The sequence below is a fragment of the Artemia franciscana genome, chromosome 19 (assembly GCF_032884065.1).
Source record: "Artemia franciscana chromosome 19, ASM3288406v1, whole genome shotgun sequence".
Taxonomy (NCBI): domain Eukaryota; kingdom Metazoa; phylum Arthropoda; class Branchiopoda; order Anostraca; family Artemiidae; genus Artemia; species Artemia franciscana.
This window is the reverse complement of record NC_088881.1, coordinates 15,757,197-15,778,629: the sequence shown is the minus strand read 5'-3', so window position 1 is coordinate 15,778,629 and position 21,433 is coordinate 15,757,197. Positions and strand designations below refer to the sequence as shown.

The 21,433-nt window shown below is 37.2% G+C and overlaps 1 protein-coding gene across 1 annotated transcript in view; it reads left to right on the top strand.

The window, feature by feature from the left end:
• Positions 1-21,433, top strand: part of LOC136039334 (antichymotrypsin-2-like) — a 60,000-nt gene that overhangs the window by 12,905 nt on the left and 25,662 nt on the right. The window contains exon 4 of the mRNA XM_065722960.1: positions 229-442. Coding sequence (XP_065579032.1) covers positions 229-442 — 214 coding nt within the window. The remainder of the gene's footprint in view (positions 1-228; positions 443-21,433) is intronic.

Below are 21,433 nucleotides of genomic sequence, written 5' to 3'. Positions count from 1 at the left end.
AATTTAATTAATTCTTACTCCCACCCTACCTCTTTCTACATTTATCTCAAATGTAATATAGTGAAATAAATCGTCAAGGTGGTTAGGTCACCTTTTATGGAGGAGTGGTGATTTGTTGCAAAAAATTTATGCTTTTTGGAAATCTGTGCTTTTTCGAAAAATTGTATTTTTGCAAACGAAAAGTAGGACTTTTAAGAGTTGAAATAGATTTGAATTGTCTATTTGTAGAACAACAAAGGAGCGGATTCTTTGGACATTTTGAACAGCATATGGATACCATTAAAGGAGAAAATGACTCAGAGTTTTCACCGCACAGTTAAGAACAGGTACTTTGCAGATACAAGAGCAGCAAACTTTACACAGCCCGAGTTGGTGGCCAAAGTTGTCAACAAAAGGATTAGCGACTTTACAAATGGAAATATTGAAGACTTGCTGTCACCAGGTATAACAACTTTTCATAACATTTAGCATTTAAAGATTTTCTTATTCAGAGGGGTGACCGCGGTTCACCATTCTAACAGTCATATTTAAAAATAGAATGCATCGTTTTTGATGAAAACAAGAATTCGTAACAGAGTCATCAGAATTTTCAGACGTCTTTAAAACATATTTAGGCTCATGTTTTTCCCAAGTTTTCTAACACAGCTTTCCCCTCCAGTGGTTTTAGGGGAAAGGGGTTGAGGGGGCACTCGCCCCGGGTGCAGAGATTCAGGGGCGCAAATTTTAAATGAATAATCTAACATTTATAATCATTTTGTAGTTTTTAAAATTTTATCTTTATTAAAATAAAATAGAGGTCGTACTTAGTAAGTTAGTTACTTACTATAATACTTACTTTAATAGTTAGTTAGGTAGTAAGTTATTTACTTACTGTAATACTTAAATAATAATACTTAATGCCTGCTGTAAGTATAAGCAAATTGAAGAGACCAGAACCACCACTGCTTTCCCCTGAAGGATAACCCATGCTCATTGACTATCAAGAGTTGGACCCCCTCTTGTCCCCCCCCCAATAAAATGTTGTAGCTACGCCCTGATAGGCATATATAAGTAAATAATTGAATATAGATGAGAATGCTTGATTTAATTGGCAGAATTGCTCTAAAGGTGCCATTTATGTCAATGTTGGGGTAAGTAAATTCAAATTTATAGCAGGTATTTACATATAAGGGGTAGATAATAAGGTATACAGTCATTGGGTAACTTTGGTTATAGGATAGGAATCATATAGAAAAAAGTATACTATTTAACAATATTAATGAGTGTAAAGGGAATTTGCGCAAGGTTTGGACTGTAATTAATGAAGCTCTCTCCCGCAAGACACTCAAACAATCTTCCCCATCTCTTTATAGGAAAGCTGATGGATCTGTTGTGGACAAAAAATCCTTAGCAAGTGCCTTCAATTCGTATTTCACCACACTTCCCTCAGTTCTCATTCCACCCCCGAGTAGAGTAGGTTGTTTTCCTGTGACAGAGAAGGTTTTTTTCCTTTCCGCATGTAGTACTACTGAGATTTCTAGTATTATTTCTCAACTTCCAAGCAGTTGTTCAGTTGATAGTTTTGGTTTGAGTAATAATGTCCTTTAAAAAATCAGTCAGTTTGTTTCTCATCCCATCTCACATATAACTAATCTCTCTCTTTCTTCTGGTATTTCCCCTCATTTGTTTAAAGTTGCTACCGTTGTACCTTTGCATAAAAAAGGTGATTCTTCTCTAATTTCAAATTACAGACCCATTTCTCTTCTTCCCGTCATCTCAAAGGTTGTTGAAAAAGTAGTGCATCGTCGACTCTCTTCCATTTGTATTTAGTACTAATTCGACTGCTGGAAATCCTGTCATCACTAACCATCAGTATGGTTTTCGTCCCTCATTCTCTACCTTGCATGCATTTTCTGATGCAACTGAGTTTGTGCGTGTTAATCTGGACAAGGGCTCGTGTGTTTTGGGTCTATTTATCGACTTTTCAATTGCCTTTGATATGGTTGACCACAATGTTCTTCTGTCTAAACTATCTTTATTTGGAGTGCATGGAGTCCCACTAGAATGGTTTAGGTCCTACCTCTCAGAGAGATCTCAGTATGTTTTGGTTAACCGTACTACCTCTCAGAGAGATCTCAGTATGTTTTGGTTAACCGTACTTCTTCCTCTACTTTGCCTGTATTGAAAGGTGTCCCACAAGGCTCTGTGCTTGGACCACTTTTGTTTCTAATTTACATTAATGATCTTGTTGATGGTCTTCATCCCCATGTTCATCCTGTTCTTTTTGCTGATGACTGTAACTTTTTTATTGCTGCAGTGGACCTGCCATCTGCCACTTCTATAGCTCAAGGTCTTCTTGATAAAGTAAAGGATTGGTGCTGGTCAAATGGTATGGCTCTTAACAGCCGAAAGAGTGCCATTGTCAACTTCAGGACCCCTTACCGTATGCGAGACGTACAGGAGCCAATCACCCTGACTTTTGGGAACGATATTATACCACAAGCTACTATGGTGAAATTTCTTGGTGTGTATCTTGACTGTTTTCTTTCTTTTAAACCGCATATAACTCACACCCGTTCCTTAATCCTCCGCCAGTCTTCAATGTTGCACCGGATTAACTCATTTCTTCCTCCTGATATTATGGTTTCTCTTTATTATGCTTTTATTTATCCTTACCTTTCTTATTGCTGTTCTGTCTGGGGTAATACTAATAAATCTCTTCTCTGCTCACTTCAAAGAGCCTAAAATGGGGCAGTGAAGGCTACTTTTCTTCTCCCTCGGCTTTACCCTTCCTCTGATCTTTATAATGATACTGGAATAGCTCTGCTGGATCATATTATAGGTAAAAGTACTCTTTATTTTGCGCATTCTGCTTTTCTAGGTCAGTGGTTCCCAACCTTTTTCGGTCCGCGTACCCCTAGTCAAGGCCCAAAAAGTTTGCGTACCCCTTTCTTGAGAGTCGTTGTTTTACTTTTTTCTTAACTAAAATCAGATTTTCAAAAACACGAGATTTATTGTCCAATATGACGGTGCTTAAATGTACGTACAAAATCAATGAGAAACTTGAGGCTGCTTTTTTGCTAAAATATTATCAAATCTTGGCTCGATGTCACTAACGGCAATTATAAGGTCATTTTGTACACTCAGTCTGTTTCTGTGTTTGGTTTTGATCAATGACATTGCCGAAAATGACACTTCACAAAGGTAAGTGGATCCGAATGGTAACAAAGCAGACATGGCGATTTCACTTAGTTCCTCAGCAACTTGAACATTCTTGAGTTCAGTGGTCGGGCTTCGATGAAGTTGATCACTTTTACAGCCTCGTTGAGGGTCTTGTGCAGATGTGCGTTCATCCTTTTCGATGGAAGAGCTTGCCTGTGAATGATGCAGTGCAACCACTTCACCTTTGGATTTTTCTTCCTTATCCAGGCCATGAGCCCATTATTCTTCCCTGTTAGGGCGGCAGCTCCATCACTGCAAACTGATAGACACCAGTCCCACAAGATGCCCCCTTCTGCAAAGAATTTGTCAATCACCTTGAATAGTTCTTCTCCTGTTGTTCTTGACTGTAGGTTTTGACAAAACAGAATATTTTCTCTTATGTCAGAACAATCTTGATATCGAACAAAGACGATCACCTGGGCTTCACCTGACACATCCGTGCTTTCGTCAAGCTGTAACGCAAACATCTTCGTCAACTTTATTTGCTCAATAACCTGCATGACAATATCGCTTGCAATGTCTTCTATCCTTCTTGAAATGGTATTGTTCGACACAGGTGTAGACTGAAGGGCAGTAGCAGTTTTCGTGTCAAACATTATTTCACTGAGTTTCACTAGTGCTGGTAATATCAGACATTCGGCGATGGTGTGCGGTTTTTTCTGTTTCGCAACTAAATATGAAACAGCATACGAAGCCCGGAGAGCCTTTGAAGAAACTGATGCCACTTTTGCAATTTCCAAACAGTTACTAGCGAATGCTTCTTGTTTACGCTTGAAAAACTCTATGGGCTTACCGACATGAGAAGGGTGCACAGTACTGAGATGCCAGTTCATATGCGCAGGTTTCATGGAACTGTTGGCCAAGACTTGACCACAAAGAACGCACTGTGCATTCACTGGATCAGACTTTGTCGCACTAAATCCGAGCCCTAGGTATTCTGACAAATATCGACGCACTTTGACCGATGATTCGTCATATTTCTTCTTCTTAGGTGCAGGTTCAGAGTTTTGGGTACCATCATTCGGCTTCTTGTTATTCCTGATCAGGAATCTATCCATCTTTGTTTGCAACCACAATTCACGAACTTCGTGTTTCAACAGATGACAAGATACTGAACTCGCTGAGTTTAAATCGAGACCTTACGGCTATGGAGAAAAATTAGCATCGAGACCTTACGGCTATGGAGAAAAATTAGCGGGTTACTGAAAGCGAAAGTTTTGAAAATGAGTCTGAAATTACGTACAATGGGTTATGTTATCTGATTTTGAGGGAAATGTTGGAACTGAGTCAGAAACAAGTTTTAAAGATGTAGACTAAATTAAGTGACTTGCTCTAAAGGTGCCATTTATGTCAATGTTGGGGTAAGTAAATCCAAATTTATAGCAGGTATTTACATATAAGGGGTAGATAATAAGGTATACAGTCATTGGGTAACTGTGGTTATAGGAAAGGAATCATATAGAAAAAAGTATACTATTTAACAATATTAATGAGTGTAAAGGGAATTTGCGCAAGGTTTGGACTGTAATTAATGAAGCTCTCTCCCGCAAGACACTCAAACAATCTTCCCCATCTCTTTATAGGAAAGCTGATGGATCTGTTGTGGACAAAAAATCCTTAGCAAGTGCCTTCAATTCGTATTTCACCACACTTCCCTCAGTTCTCATTCCACCCCCGAGTAGAGTAGGTTGTTTTCCTGTGACAGAGAAGGTTTTTTTCCTTTCCCCATGTAGTACTACTGAGATTTCTAGTATTATTTCTCAACTTCCAAGCAGTTGTTCAGTTGATAGTTTTGGTTTGAGTAATAATGTCCTTTAAAAAATCAGTCAGTTTGTTTCTCATCCCATCTCACATATAACTAATCTCTCTCTTTCTTCTGGTATTTCCCCTCATTTGTTTAAAGTTGCTACCGTTGTACCTTTGCATAAAAAAGGTGATTCTTCTCTAATTTCAAATTACAGACCCATTTCTCTTCTTCCCGTCATCTCAAAGGTTGTTGAAAAAGTAGTGCATCGTCGACTCTCTTCCATTTGTATTTAGTACTAATTCGACTGCTGGAAATCCTGTCATCACTAACCATCAGTATGGTTTTCGTCCCTCATTCTCTACCTTGCATGCATTTTCTGATGCAACTGAGTTTGTGCGTGTTAATCTGGACAAGGGCTCGTGTGTTTTGGGTCTATTTCTCGACTTTTCAAAGGCCTTTGATATGGTTGACCACAATGTTCTTCTGTCTAAACTATCTTTATTTGGAGTGCATGGAGTCCCACTAGAATGGTTTAGGTCCTACCTCTCAGAGGATCTCAGTATGTTTTGGTTAACCGTACTACCTCTCAGAGAGATCTCAGTATGTTTTGGTTAACCGTACTTCTTCCTCTACTTTGCCTGTATTGAAAGGTGTCCCACAAGGCTCTGTGCTTGGACCACTTTTGTTTCTAATTTACATTAATGATCTTGTTGATGGTCTTCATCCCCATGTTCATCCTGTTCTTTTTGCTGATGACTGTAACTTTTTTATTGCTGCAGTGGACCTGCCATCTGCCACTTCTATAGCTCAAGGTCTTCTTGATAAAGTAAAGGATTGGTGCTGGTCAAATGGTATGGCTCTTAACAGCCGAAAGAGTGCCATTGTCAACTTCAGGACCCCTTACCGTATGCGAGACGTACAGGAGCCAATCACCCTGACTTTTGGGAACGATATTATACCACAAGCTACTATGGTGAAATTTCTTGGTGTGTATCTTGACTGTTTTCTTTCTTTTAAACCGCATATAACTCACACCCGTTCCTTAATCCTCCGCCAGTCTTCAATGTTGCACCGGATTAACTCATTTCTTCCTCCTGATATTATGGTTTCTCTTTATTATGCTTTTATTTATCCTTACCTTTCTTATTGCTGTTCTGTCTGGGGTAATACTAATAAATCTCTTCTCTGCTCACTTCAAAGAGCCTAAAATGGGGCAGTGAAGGCTACTTTTCTTCTCCCTCGGCTTTACCCTTCCTCTGATCTTTATAATGATACTGGAATAGCTCTGCTGGATCATATTATAGGTAAAAGTACTCTTTATTTTGCGCATTCTGCTTTTCTAGGTCAGTGGTTCCCAACCTTTTTCGGTCCGCGTACCCCTAGTCAAGGCCCAAAAAGTTTGCGTACCCCTTTCTTGAGAGTCGTTGTTTTACTTTTTTCTTAACTAAAATCAGATTTTCAAAAACACGAGATTTATTGTCCAATATGACGGTGCTTAAATGTACGTACAAAATCAATGAGAAACTTGAGGCTGCTTTTTTGCTAAAATATTATCAAATCTTGGCTCGATGTCACTAACGGCAATTATAAGGTCATTTTGTACACTCAGTCTGTTTCTGTGTTTGGTTTTGATCAATGACATTGCCGAAAATGACACTTCACAAAGGTAAGTGGATCCGAATGGTAACAAAGCAGACATGGCGATTTCACTTAGTTCCTCAGCAACTTGAACATTCTTGAGTTCAGTGGTCGGGCTTCGATGAAGTTGATCACTTTTACAGCCTCGTTGAGGGTCTTGTGCAGATGTGCGTTCATCCTTTTCGATGGAAGAGCTTGCCTGTGAATGATGCAGTGCAACCACTTCACCTTTGGATTTTTCTTCCTTATCCAGGCCATGAGCCCATTATTCTTCCCTGTTAGGGCGGCAGCTCCATCACTGCAAACTGATAGACACCAGTCCCACAAGATGCCCCCTTCTGCAAAGAATTTGTCAATCACCTTGAATAGTTCTTCTCCTGTTGTTCTTGACTGTAGGTTTTGACAAAACAGAATATTTTCTCTTATGTCAGAACAATCTTGATATCGAACAAAGACGATCACCTGGGCTTCACCTGACACATCCGTGCTTTCGTCAAGCTGTAACGCAAACATCTTCGTCAACTTTATTTGCTCAATAACCTGCATGACAATATCGCTTGCAATGTCTTCTATCCTTCTTGAAATGGTATTGTTCGACACAGGTGTAGACTGAAGGGCAGTAGCAGTTTTCGTGTCAAACATTATTTCACTGACTTTCACTAGTGCTGGTAATATCAGACATTCGGCGATGGTGTGCGGTTTTTTCTGTTTCGCAACTAAATATGAAACAGCATACGAAGCCCGGAGAGCCTTTGAAGAAACTGATGCCACTTTTGCAATTTCCAAACAGTTACTAGCGAATGCTTCTTGTTTACGCTTGAAAAACTCTATGGGCTTACCGACATGAGAAGGGTGCACAGTACCAGTTCATATGCGCAGGTTTCATGGAACTGTTGGCCAAGACTTGACCACAAAGAACGCACTGTGCATTCACTGGATCAGACTTTGTCGCACTAAATCCGAGCCCTAGGTATTCTGACAAATATCGACGCACTTTGACCGATGATTCGTCATATTTCTTCTTCTTAGGTGCAGGTTCAGAGTTTTGGGTACCATCATTCGGCTTCTTGTTATTCCTGATCAGGAATCTATCCATCTTTGTTTGCAACCACAATTCACGAACTTCGTGTTTCAACAGATGACAAGATACTGAACTCGCTGAGTTTAAATCGAGACCTTACGGCTATGGAGAAAAATTAGCATCGAGACCTTACGGCTATGGAGAAAAATTAGCGGGTTACTGAAAGCGAAAGTTTTGAAAATGAGTCTGAAATTACGTACAATGGGTTATGTTATCTGATTTTGAGGGAAATGTTGGAACTGAGTCAGAAACAAGTTTTAAAGATGTAGACTAAATTAATTTTGGGACCTTCGCGTACCCCCTGGGGTACGCGTACCACCGGTTGGGAACCACTGTTCTAGGTACTCTCCCACGCCCCTACAGCAGTTTTTCTCACGGACAGGCTCAGGTAGGTACTTTCCTTCTTTACGTAATTCTTCTCGACGGTTTATTTTACCAAAAAGATCTTCTACAGCAGCCCAGAGGTCTCCAGTATATCAATCAATTCTATTATGGAACTCCATCCCTTCGGATGTCCCTCTTTTTCTTTCTGCAAAGGCATTATTTCGTCGGGTCCATCCAATTCAATAATTTTTCTCTCTTTATTAATCCTTTCCTAATTTGTATGTCTCTTCTTTTAAAATCATTTTCAGCTATATGTTAAATCTCCTTCTAAATCTTCTATCTGTTAAATATCCTATCTATTCAATGTCCTTGTCTTGTTCCAGCGTTTTTTTTTTTTTTTTTGTTTTTTTTTTTTGTATATATTTTATAATAGTGTTTTATTCTTGTTCTCTGTGGTCCATTACAAGCAAAGCTTCTTGGGCCTAGTAACCACTCTACTTTTGTAAAAGTTTTTTTTTCTTTTAGTATCAATAAATTGATTGATTGATTGATTTGATTCCCAATTCAATGATCTTTCCAAAGAAAACAACCACTGCCTTGATAATTACGTAATGACTACCCCCACTCTCTTAATGGGGCCACATTTAACCTTAGCTTTTATGCAGAAGTTCGGTGATTTTTTCTTCTTTTTCAAATCTTCTTTGTTTGACAATATGAACAAACTGCAAACAGGAAAAAAACACAAAAAATAACGGAAGATCCGTGAGAACAAAGGCAAATAAAAGCAAGCTTTTGTATATTGCCCAGGGCTAATTTTTGTCGATGCCTACGAGTATTGGGCACAAATAGGAGCCTACCACTGCTCATTATAGGGCTGTCCTGTCAAGTGTCTGGAAATGAGGCAATGTATTTTGTGGAATACGCTGCCGAAATTCGATGGGCTGAAACCAGTAATGGCTGCCAAAATTATGCGCGAGGGTACAGTCCCACTTAACATCTGAACTAACAAACCTAGCACTAGCGCAAGAAAAAAATCCCTAGAGGAGCAATTAGAGGTGGGATAAAGAAGTTTTCTTGCTAGTAACAACTAAGAGGATAGGGTGATGGTTACTGCTGATGGCTCCGCAGGTGACTCTCTCCCCTCTTTTAAGGGACGACACATACTGACATAAAGAGTACCTCTGGAGTAATTAAGCCTATGAAACCAAGCTCTTCCTTCTGGATAACCCACATTCTGCATACATATTGTCAATGTTTGCTTAGTCAGACCAGAACATTCCAAGTTCCAACTGGCTGAATATGTAGCCAAAATTACTATCAAACATTTCGTGGTAACGAACTATAAGTAAGGAGCGAGCCGACTCAATAGTAACCGAAACTCTAAAAACGGAATTTTGATACCAATAGATACATCGAAAGAATTGGATTTTTATGCTGATTTTAAATATACAAGTTTCACCAGATTTAGTCTTACCCATCAAAAGTTACCTGATAAAATTAGCCTAATTTTCGAAAAAAAGGTAGAAACACCCTCTAAAAGTCGCAGAATCTTAATGAAATTTACACCATCGGATTCAGAGTATCAGAGAACCCTACTGTAGAGGTATTAAGCTCCTATCTGCGTAAATGTGGAATTTTGTTTTTTTCCGGGGGTGATCGTATCGATCCAGTGGTCCTAGAATTTCGCGAGAGGGCTCATTTGAACGGAAATCAAAAGCTTTAGTCCCCTTTTTGTGTCGCCAAAAAATTGGAGGACAACTAGGCCCCCTCTGACGCTCATTTTTCCCAAAGTCACCGGATCAAAATGTTGAGATAGCCATTTTGTTCTGCATAGACGATATACATGTTTAATAACTATGTCTTTGAGGACGACTTAGTCCCCCACAGTTCCCGGGGGAAGGGCTGCAAGTTGTGAATTCTGTTGTTTACATATGATATTTGTTATTGCTAAGTAAACAGACGTTCTCAGGGGAGATTTTTTCTGGTTGGGGGATGGGGGGATTGGACTACGATCTTTCCATGGAGTATTTTTTCATGGGGGGGGGGAATAATTTCTGTGAAGGATATCCCAGCATTATTTAAAAAACGATCAAAAATTAAATTAAAAAAAAGTTTTTCAACTGAAAGTAAGGAGTAACATTAAAACTTAAACGAACAGAAATTATTTCGTATATAAGATGGCTCGTACCCTCTTGAATACCTCGCTGTTTACGCTACAGTATTTTTAGTAATTTCAAAAGAGCTATTTATTCTAATTAAACGACCTTTGTGATTCAGAGGTCATTCCTGAAGAATTGGAACAAAGTTCGAACTTTAGTGCAAAGAGCGAGGGATTGACGAGGGGATTAACCCCCTTATTTTACGTATGCGAGGAAGTTTTCCCCCTCATCAATACCTCACTCTTTACGCTAAAGTTCGTATTTTGTTAAATAATGGCCGATATAAGCAATAATTTGTTTGTGTTATTTTCCGGTCAATCTTAGCATCTAATTTTACCTTAAGAAGCTTCATAACTATGATTGTTATGTGATAATAAACCAAAGATATTGTATGTGTTCGGCTTGTGATTGCTAGTAAATAAAAAAAAAAGTTTTTTCCAACTGAAAGAAAGGAATAACGTTAGAACTTAAAACGAACATAAATTAAAAGATTACGTATTATCAAAAATTTACGTATCGTATAAATTTTTTATTGTTTTAAAAAGTACAGTATTACAAAGAGTCATACTTTAGCGTTAAGAGGGGGGAGTTGAGGAGAGGACAGCCCCTTTCATATACAGAATAATTTCTGTTCGTTTTCATTTTTAATGTTGCTGCTTACTTTCAGTTAAAAAGCTTGTTTTTTTTATTTAGTACCTGTAAAAACCATGCTTTCATTCAATCTAAAAGTGAGGTATCGTTGATAAAAACAAATAGCTAGCAGACAAAATTTAGACAAACTATTTACTTGCTCAACAATATTTAGCCCTATGATTATAAGCAATAGTTAACTAATCAGGAGGGTTTGTCATTGTGTTTTTGTTTTTTTGCATGTTTATCATTGAAGAAAAATGCCCTCTCTCTGGATTTTGATTTTTTTTTTTTTGTATGTTCATTTTAAAATCATCAGTGCATTTTTGTGAACTGGCACCCTTGTAAACTGTGACTGTCTGCCATATTTTCCACTCTTACTAAGTAATTGCCTGCTAAAATTTTGACATAACTTACTCACTCTGGCATTGATAGCACCTCTGGACTAATTTAGAATATTAAATTTTACTTGTAAATATTTCATATTCAGCTTAGATACTCATAATCCTGGTTAATCAGCATACCAAGTTCCTAGTGGCTAAACCTGTATCTGAACTGAGTATCCAAGTTGCAGCGGTAGCTTGCGACCCAGTAAGAGACGATCACGTCCAATACTAAGAAATACAATAGCCCATAACTCCTAAAAGTAATGTTGGATCAAAAACAAGAAGTACACTATTTGAACCGTCTTGTCCGTTCATCCTAAATAGGAAACTTACCGCCCATTGACTTTAATAACGAGGAAAATCTATTGGCTTGAAAAACAAGAAAATTTGCTTAAACCACGATATTCTGCATCGAGAGCATATTTTTTCCCCGCAGCTAGCGGGGCACTGAAACATCATAGAGAGCTGTGCAATGACTCATTTGAAAGGAAATCGATTTATTTAAAAACGTTTCGCAATTAACAAAAATAATTTTTAAAATAGAATCAGTTTTTGCAAAAAAATGTATTTTTGTTCAGCACTGTAGTAGCCAATGGTAATAAAATCATCTTGCATAGAAAGATAAAAATAGTGTTTTAACTATGTGCTTTAACATTTTTTTTAACTGTAAACTTTTCTCGAGTATGGTGCAATATTTGACTTACGTAGCTACTTGATTCTCTGAAATTCGTCTCATACTATTCAAACTAAGAAAAAGCCTTTGTCTTTTTAGTGTCGGAGCAATCAAACAGTTCGTGGTAACGAACTGTAGTAAGGAGCGACCCGGCTCAATAGTAATCAAAACTCTAAAAAATAGAATTTTGATACCAATGGCTACATCAAAAGAATCGCATTTTAATGCTGGTTTTAAATATATAAGTTTCATCAAGTTTAATCTTACCCATCAAAAGTTACGAGCCTGAGAATATTTGTATTATTTTAGAAAATAGGGGGAAACACCCCCTAAAAGCCATAGAATCTTAACGAAAATCACACCATCAGATTCAGCGTATCAGAGAACCCTACTGTAGAAGTTTCGAGCTCCTATCTACAAAAATGTGGAATTTTGCATTTTTTGCCAGAAGGCAGATCACGGATGCGTGTTTATTTGTTTTTTTGTTGTTTTTTTTCTCAGGGGTGATCGTATCGACCCATTTGTCCTAGAATGTTGCAAGAGGGCTCATTATAACGGAAATGAAAAGTTCTAGTGCCCTTTTTAAGTGACCAAAAAAATTGGAGGGCACCTAGGCCCCCTCCCACGCTAATTATTTTCCCAAAGTCAAAGGATCAAAATTCTGAGATATCCATTTTATTCAACGTAGTCGCAAAACCTTATAACTATGTCTTTGGGGACGACTTACTCCCCCACAGTCCCCGTGGGAGGGGCAATAAGTTACAAACTTTGACCTGTGCTTACATATAGTAATGGTTATTGGGAAGTATACAGGCGTTTTCAGGAGGATTTTTTTGGTTGGGGGAGGGGTTGAGAAGAGGGGGATATGCCGGGGGAACTTTCCATCGAGAATTTGTCATGGGAGAAGAAAATTTCCATGAAGGGAGAGCAGGATTTACTAGCATTATTAAAAAAAAAACAATTAAAAAATAAATGTGAAAAAGCTTTGTCAGCTGGAAGTAAGGAACAGCAATAAAACTTAAAACAAATAGAAATTATTACCCATTTGAGGGGCTCACCTCCTTCTAATACCTCGCTCTTTACGCTAAAGTATTTTTACTAATTTCAACTATTTATTCTACGGCTTTTGTGATTCAGGGTCATTCTTAATGAATTGGGATAAAATTTAAGCTTTAGTGTAAAGAGCGAGGTATTGACGATGGGGCGAATCCCCTCATATATGTAATAAAAACATGAGAATACAAAAGTTCTTTACGTAAGCTAATTTATAAGTTACGTAAATCTTTTACCAATAAAAAGATTCGTAAAAAATTAAAAGTTCTAGTTGCCTTTTTAATTAACCAAAAGATCGGAGGGCAACTAGGCTTCGTCCCCCGCTCTTTTGTCTCAAAATCATTCGATCAAAATTATGAGAAAGCCATTTAGCCAAAAAAAAAAAAAAAAAAATTATGTAAATTTTGTTTTGATTATTCCTCTGCGGAGAGCCAAAATCAAAACATGCATTGATTCAAAAACGTTCAGAAATTAAATAAAAAAAACAAGTTTTTTTAACTGAAAGTAAGGAGCGACATTAAAACTTAAAACGCACAGAAATTACTTCATATATGAAAGAGGCTGCTTTCTCATCAACGCCCCGCTCTTTACGCTAAAGTTTTTTACTGTTTTAAGAAGAAGAATTGAGAGAAAGAGTCAAACTTTAGCGTAAAGAACGGGGCGCTGATGAGGAAGCAGCCTCTTTCATATATGAAGTAATTTCTGTGCGTTTTAAGTTTTAATGTCGCTCCTTACTTTCAGTTAAAAAAACTTGTTTTTTTTATTTAATTTCACAATAAAGAATGAACTAACTTATAACAAAGAATAACATAAAAAGAGAGATACAACAGAATAAAGACAAGGAAGCTTGCAGAATTCAACGCAAACAAGTTATATAATACCTGCAGGAAGACCCAAAAACGAAAACGTGTAATCAAACAGTTTGTGGTAACGAACTGTACTAAGGAGCGACCCGGCTCAATAGTAACCAAAACTCTAAAAAATGGAATTTTGGTACAAATAGCTACATCAAAAGAATTGTATTTTAATGCTGATTTTAAATATATAAGTTCATCAAGTTTAGTCTTACCCATCAAAAGTTACGAGCCTGAGAAAATTTGCGTTATTTTAGAAAATAGGGGGAAACACCCCCTAAAAGTCATAGAATCTTAACGAAAATCACACCATCAGATTCAGCGTATCAGAGAACCCTACTGTAGAAGTTTCAAGCTCTTATCTATAAAAATGTGGAATTTTATATTTTTTGCCAGAAGGCAGATCACGGATGCGTGTTCATGTTTTTTTTTTTTCCAGGGGTGATCGTATCGAACCAGTTGTCCTAGAATATTGCGAGAGGGCTCATTCTAACGGAAATGAAAAGTTCTAGTGCCCTTTTTAAGTGACCAAAAAAATTGGAGGGCACCTAGGCCCCCTCCCACGCTAATTATTTTCCCAAAGTCAACGGATCAAAATTCTGAGATAGCCATTTTATTCAGCGTAGTCGAAAAACCTTATAACTATGTCTTTGGGGACGACTTACTCCCCCCCAGTCCCCGTGAGAGGGGTTACAAGTTCAAAAACTTTGACCAGTGCTTACATATAGTAATGGTTATTGGGAAGTGTACAGGCGTTTTCAGGAGGGTTTTTTGGTTGCAGGCAGGGGTTGAGAAGAGGGGGATATGCTGGGGGAGCTTTCCATCGAGGAATTTGTTATGGGGGAAGAAAATTTCCATGAAGGGAGCGCAGGATTTACTAGTATTACTTAAAAAAAAAAACAATGAAAAAATAAATATGAAAAAGTTTTTTTTCAGCTGGAAGTAAGCAGCAGCATTAAAACTTAAAACGAACAGAAATTATTACCTATATGAGGGGCTCACCTCCTCCTAGTACCTTGCTCTTTACGCTAAGGTATTTTTAGTAATTTCAACTATTTATTCTGCGGCTTTTGTGATTCAGGGGTCATTCTTAATGAATTGGGACAAAATTTAAGCTTTAGTGTAAAGAGCGAGGTACTGACGAGGGGGCGAACCCCCTCATATATGTAATGAAAACACGAGAATACAAAAGTTCTTTACGTAAGCTAATTTATAAGTTACGTATATCTTTTACTTATAAAAAGATTCGTAAAAAATTACAAGTTCTAGTTGCCTTTTTAATTAACCGAAAATCGGAGGGCAACTAGGCTTCCTCCCCCGTTCTTTTTTTCTCAAAATCATTGGATCAAAATTATGAGAAAGCCATTTAGCCAAAAAAAAAATAAATATACAAATTTCGTTTTAATTATTCCTCTGCGAAGAGCCAAAATCAAAACATGCATTGATTCGAAAACGTTCAGAAATTCAATAAAAAAAACAAGTTTTTTTTAAATGAAAGTAAGGAGCGATATTAAAACTTAAAACGAACAGAAATTACTCCGTATATAAAAGGGGCTTTTCCTTCTCAACGCCCCGCTCTTTACGCTAAAGTTTTTTACTGTTTTAAAATGTAGAGTTAAGAGAAAGAGTCAAACTTTAGCGTAAAGAGTGGGGCGTTGAGAAGGAAAAGCCCCTTTCATATACGGAGTAATTTCTGTTCGTTTTAAGTTTTAATGTCGCTCCTTACTTTCATTTAAAATACTTGTTTTTTTTATTTAATTGTTACAAATGATGATTCTTCCGAATCACCTCAACTATCATAAGGCTAAACGATAGAACACAGAGAGAACAATGAAAAATATAGTTAAAAGATAAGTGGCAGTGATAATTACAAGCAATCACGAGGAAGCGATTATCAGAACGTGTCAAAATTGAATGAAAAACAAAAAATTGTCCTGTTAGAAGAAAAGCGACAGCAAAAATCAGACCGAGACAAAATGAAAGTGAAGAACAAAAGAAATATTACGATACAAAAACAAAGCCTTCGCAATCTATGACATCAACAAAATATATATGTATATATATAAGGACCGAAGTTGTTGAGTACTAAAATTCCTATATATAATTGAATACTGGTATATTGTGGTGTCTAAAAGGATTATAGTAAAGAACCAACTGTAAATTATAGCAAAAATTACATAAAGGATCGGCATAGTTCTTGATTAATAGGGATTATTTAAGTTCAATCGGTATTTTGGCTATAGAGATAGCTGATGTCTAGTAAAGAACAAACCACGAGATATAGTAACTATTAGTTAAGGCAGTACACGCATATTTTGAAAAGTTGCGGTTCTGGGTTATCGTGCCGTATCTGACTTGCTTCGTTGCCACATTCTCTAATGTCTGTCTCTTTGTTGTTTTGCCTAAGAAACGATCTATATAGGTCAAAACTCTGATAAAATTCGTTAAAAACCCTATTTTTGGAAAAATAAGATTCCTGTGAGTGACGTAATATTTATGAATACACTCGAAAAGCATACATACATCATACTTGCCTCAGTAGAGGTTGTATCGTTTCTAGTTTTGATGATGCAGGCAAAATTGCACATGAAGCGTATATACGTTAAAAATAATTAAACAAAATTATCAATCACAAGAAATACCAGTGAAAATTCCCTTGCGACGTGCGGGATTGAACCTGAAATCCCCCGATCGGTAGGAACGGTTAACTCTACTACACTACCCCAAGAGTAGCACAAGGGTAGCCTAACTTCATTTTGTCAAGATTGTTTAGGCAGAATCTTTATAAAGAGTCGTGCTTTCATTCTATCTGAAAGCAAGGCGAATGGCGAATAATGGCGAACAAGCCGAATAATGAACTGCCAGAAAAAATGTAAAAAAAGAAAAAATCTTTTTGTTTACCAAAAACTGTTAAAATCCATGATAGTAGAGGTTCAGATTTGAGAAATAATGTGGCAGCATTTGCTGCATAATTAATGGCTGTTGACTTATTTGAAGAATAAAGATGTTAAGGTACGTAGGGATGTTCAGGTATGTAATCATTATTATTTTTATTATTACCCGTCAGGAAAGCAAATTATAACCGATGAAGTATATTATAAAAAAAAGGAAATGCACTTCAATAAAATATTATAAAATCAGAGTATTCCGCAAATGACCAGACTAAGTACATCAGCTCTAAATTTTAAAATTCTTCCTTCAACAGCTAGAAAGGGGACTGTAATATAGTACTTCTTGAATATGCTACTGTTTCTGCTACTTGGGTATCCTACATGGTATTTTTGCAGAATACGCTTCGTAAGGCATTTTTTTCGTTGTCCTGAAAATTTTCCAGGAGGGAGCCAAACCTAAGATATGATGACTTACAGTAGCTTTTCAAGGCCGGGCGATCAAGTAACGGTTTAAACAATCGTTGTTAGCTTCAAGTAATCCTTACAATGCCAAAGATGGAAGAAGAAGCAGTAGACCGGGGATGGCCGAGTGCTTTTCAGTATGGATGAAATTTGGAGCCCCAGGTACATGAGCAACTCGCAAAGTTTAATGATTCTATCGCCAATATTGAAACTGGAATGACTTAATAGCTTGTTTATGGGACAGTTGAAAAGAAAAAAAAAAATCAGTTTTCGATTTGTTAAATGGGAGTCCAATGGCGTTGTTGGCCTCTTCAGGTGAATCATACTTTTGCTTAAATATTGATGTTGAGAGGGAATGCATGTTGAACATCGTCAGCGAAGATTAGCAGAGAAAGATTGATCCTACGAATTAAGCTCGAAGGCTTTATTGGGTAAGATAAAACTTTATCTTTGAAATGACTTTAACAAGTAAAAAAAAATACATTTCTTTGAATGGAAACGTATAAAAAAACATCTATGAACTGCAAAAAATACTTAATAAACTTAAAATGTGAAAAAAAGCAATTGCCTAAGATACACTAAAAAAGAGAAAAAAATAAGACAGCGAACAGGGTTGAAAGCAATTTAAAGTTCAGTTAACCAATAAAATTGGAAACGAAAGAAAGTATAAACTCCTCAACTTCCCAGTTTTTTTGTAAATTGGAGGGGCTACTGTAGGCTCTTAGCCTTTCTCCATTGGAATGTGACTCCTGGTCGGGCTGTGATGGGGAGGAAATAGATCCTAGGTTTGCAAATTGATTAGAGCCTTTAAAGCAAAGTTGATGCAAAGGGTCTTAGTCTAGCATTTATGGGGACCAAAACTACTGGCATTTATGACCATATTATGGCTGTAGTAATAGCTGTAACCTAGTAAAGGATAAACTGCAGCCCACAGTAACCGAAAGATTAAAACACGTGTTAAAAAAACCGTCTTGTTAGTAATAATTGTTCTAGTAAGAAAGCGCACAGCAGGGAGCAGTTAAGGGCCAAGTAAGATTCCTTACGGGAAACTGCCACGCTGATAAAGAGTCCAAGGGGTATATTATCATCGGAATTTTGAGAAATGTTGATAAAAAAAAACAATTATTTTCATGTGAATTGTATTTTTTACATTTGGCAGTTTTATTTAAAAACTTTGTTTTTTGTTTTCAATTATTAAGAGGCTGGAAGAGGAGCATAAAAGAGGGGAGATTGCAAAGCTACCATTGAGATTATAATAGTATCTTTTTTATGCTTCCCAGGCTTTCCACTCCCAAATGACACCAAAAAGCACCATTTTGATGCCATATGGCACTTTGCGATGGAGTTATCAAGACTAATTTAAAAATTTTTGTATATTTGAGCAGCAGATTTAAATGAGTTATTACACACCTCTCTACCATCTTATGGTAGCCTACTAGCCCTGGTAAAAAAAAAGGGAAAAAAGAAGACATCACTGCCAACCTTCAGAAAAGTTATTTTCTTCGTTTTTCAATAGCGGGGTTCACTTTGCTGTGGCTTGGTATCTTTTGTTACTGAATTAAATAAAAAACAAGTTTTTTAACTGAAAGTAAGGAGCGATATTAAAACTTAAAACGAACAGAAATTACTCCGTATATGAAAGGGGTTGTTCACTCCTCAACGCCCCGCCCTTTACGCTAAAATTTGACTCTTTCTCTCAATTTTACTGTCTCCAGTAACTTTTGATGGGTAAGCCTAAAATTAATGAAACTTATATATTCAAAATCAGCATTAAAATGCGATCCTTTTGATGTAACTATTGTTATAAAAATTTCATTTTTAGAGTTTCGGTTACTATTGAGCTGGGTCGCTCCTTACTAGTGTTCGTTACCACGAACTGTTTGAAAAGGAAACTGCATATTGCGATTTTCGTTCAATGAACGCTCTCTTAGTATTTGCGAGTTGTGATCGCATCCGGGATAAGGAACGGGGAGTAAGGAGACACATCAGATGTTACATATGCAAAATAAAGATTTTCCTTGCTGTTCAAGGCGGGAACTTCAATTCTCCGATGTAAGGTTTTTGACAGTGGTGATTCTAAAGGTGCACTTTCCATCTCGACCCATCGTCGTTATTGAGGGTTTTCAAGCTCTTTTTTTGAATTCCCCCAAAATGTGTTTTTCGCAATAAATTTTTACTGTTAAGGTAAAAGTATATAATATTTATTATTTCTGAATCACCTTTAATTGAAAAAAATTCTTACAAGACATTTTTTTTATAAACTCGCTTTAATCTTTTGGTGACTGTCTGCTGCAATTTGTTCTTTACCAGGCTACAACTATTACTACATCCATTATATGCTGCGAGTATGTCCCGAAGTAGTGCAATCGCATGCAGTTTTTTCGGTAATAAGGAGTTCAGACAACTTGCAAGATGCAATTCGCACTGAAATTAGACGATTTGAGGAACATGTGTCTGCTTGCTTACCTTTTCTGAAAATAGGGTTATCAGTTCAAGATCAAAGCTGCCATGAACTACACTAGAATTCAAAATCATCTGGAACAGTAATGATAGGTGTGGACGAAGAAGATTGCTGTCAAACCTTATATGGGTGTCAGATGTAGTACAGGTGTAGGCCTGTACACTGCTTCTTCATGAGGATATTAATGCTCAAACGTATGATAGACAGTTTAACCAAGAAATCATTATCTTTAATTGCCAAATGTAGCCCCATGTCGAGGGTCTGATGTGGAAAACTCTCAAGACACACATTAAAATCTGCTAACGGGTCTCTGATATAGCGACTATACATTTTCTGGTATGTGAGGAAGGAAACTCGAAATATCAAGCGCTCCTAGAACATATCCAGGCCCTGGTGAGGCGAGTCTTCAAAACACTAATTAGGGATGTAAACTGGTATCTGAACGAGGGCAACTAATAATTTTTGGGTATGCAAGAAGGGACAATCGGAGATTTATTTTTCGCTCAAATACCCCTTTAGGGTATGGGCGAAGAATAAAAAATCTTACTCATGTAGAGAAATTTGTTGTCGTTGTGCTGGGTGAGGATTCTGACAAATTTGCGTTTCATGTGTATACGGACAGAATTATTTCCCCGTAGTTGCCCGGTTTTCTGTAATCTGCCCTTAGTTGCAGCCAACATTTCACAAAATCATTTGCATGAATTATTTAAAGCAATTATAGCTACCAACCTGGGCTCTGGTTACTACGTGAGAAACTTTTGATCTATAAATCTTGTTTAAAATCGTATTAGGACAATCAAGAAGTACGATTTTTTTTCTCTCTGTTTTTGTATAGGATAGAATCACAAATTCTGGTACAACACTATGTTTGTAACTACCCAAGTGAAGTCGAGAGATCGTTTTAGTGCAAGCTTTACGGATGATAACTTAACCAAGAACTTCATTTGAAGATAATTAAAGAGCAGTATACGGTCGAAAAGAGAAATACTAAAATAAAGGAGATGGGTTTCAAACAGTTCGTGGTAACGAACTGTAGTAAGGAGCGACCCGGCTCAATAGTAAACGAAACTCTAAAAAACGGAATTTCGATGCTAAAAGATATATCAAAAGAATCTGATTTTTATGCTGATTTCAAATATATAAGTTTCATCAAATTTAGTCTTTGTCATCAAAAGTTACGAGCCTGAGAAAATTTGCCTTATTTTGGAAAATAGGGGAAAACAACCCCTAAAAGTCATAGGATCTTAACGAAAATTACACCATCGCATTCAGCGTATCAGAGAACCCTATAGCAAAAATTTCAAGGTCCAATCTACAAAAATGTGGAATTTAGTATTTTTTGCCAGAAGACAAATCACGGGTGCGTGTTTATTTGTTTTTTTTTTTTTTTTTTTTTTTTTTTTTTTTTTTTTCCAGGGGTCATCGTATCGACCAAGTGGTCCTAGAGTGTTGCAAGAGGGCTCAGTCTAACGGAAATGAAAAGTTCTAGTGCCCTTTTTAAGTGACCAAAAAAATTGGAGGGCACCTAGGCCCCCTCCCACGCTCATTTTTTTCCCAAAGTCAACGGATCAAAATTTTGAGATAGCTATTTTGTTCCGCATAGTCGAAAACCATAATAACTATGTCTTTGGGGATGACTTACCCCCCACAGTCCCTGGGGGAGGGGCTGCAAGTTACAAACTTTGACCAATGTTTACATACAGTAATGGTTACTGGGAAGTGTACCGACGTTATCAGGGGGATTTTTTTGGCTTGGGTGTGGGGTTCAGGGGAGGGGGGTATATGGGAGGATCTTTCCTTGGAGGAATATTTCATGGGGGAAGAGAAATTCAATGAAAAGGGCGCAGGACTTTCTAGCATTACTATAAAAAAA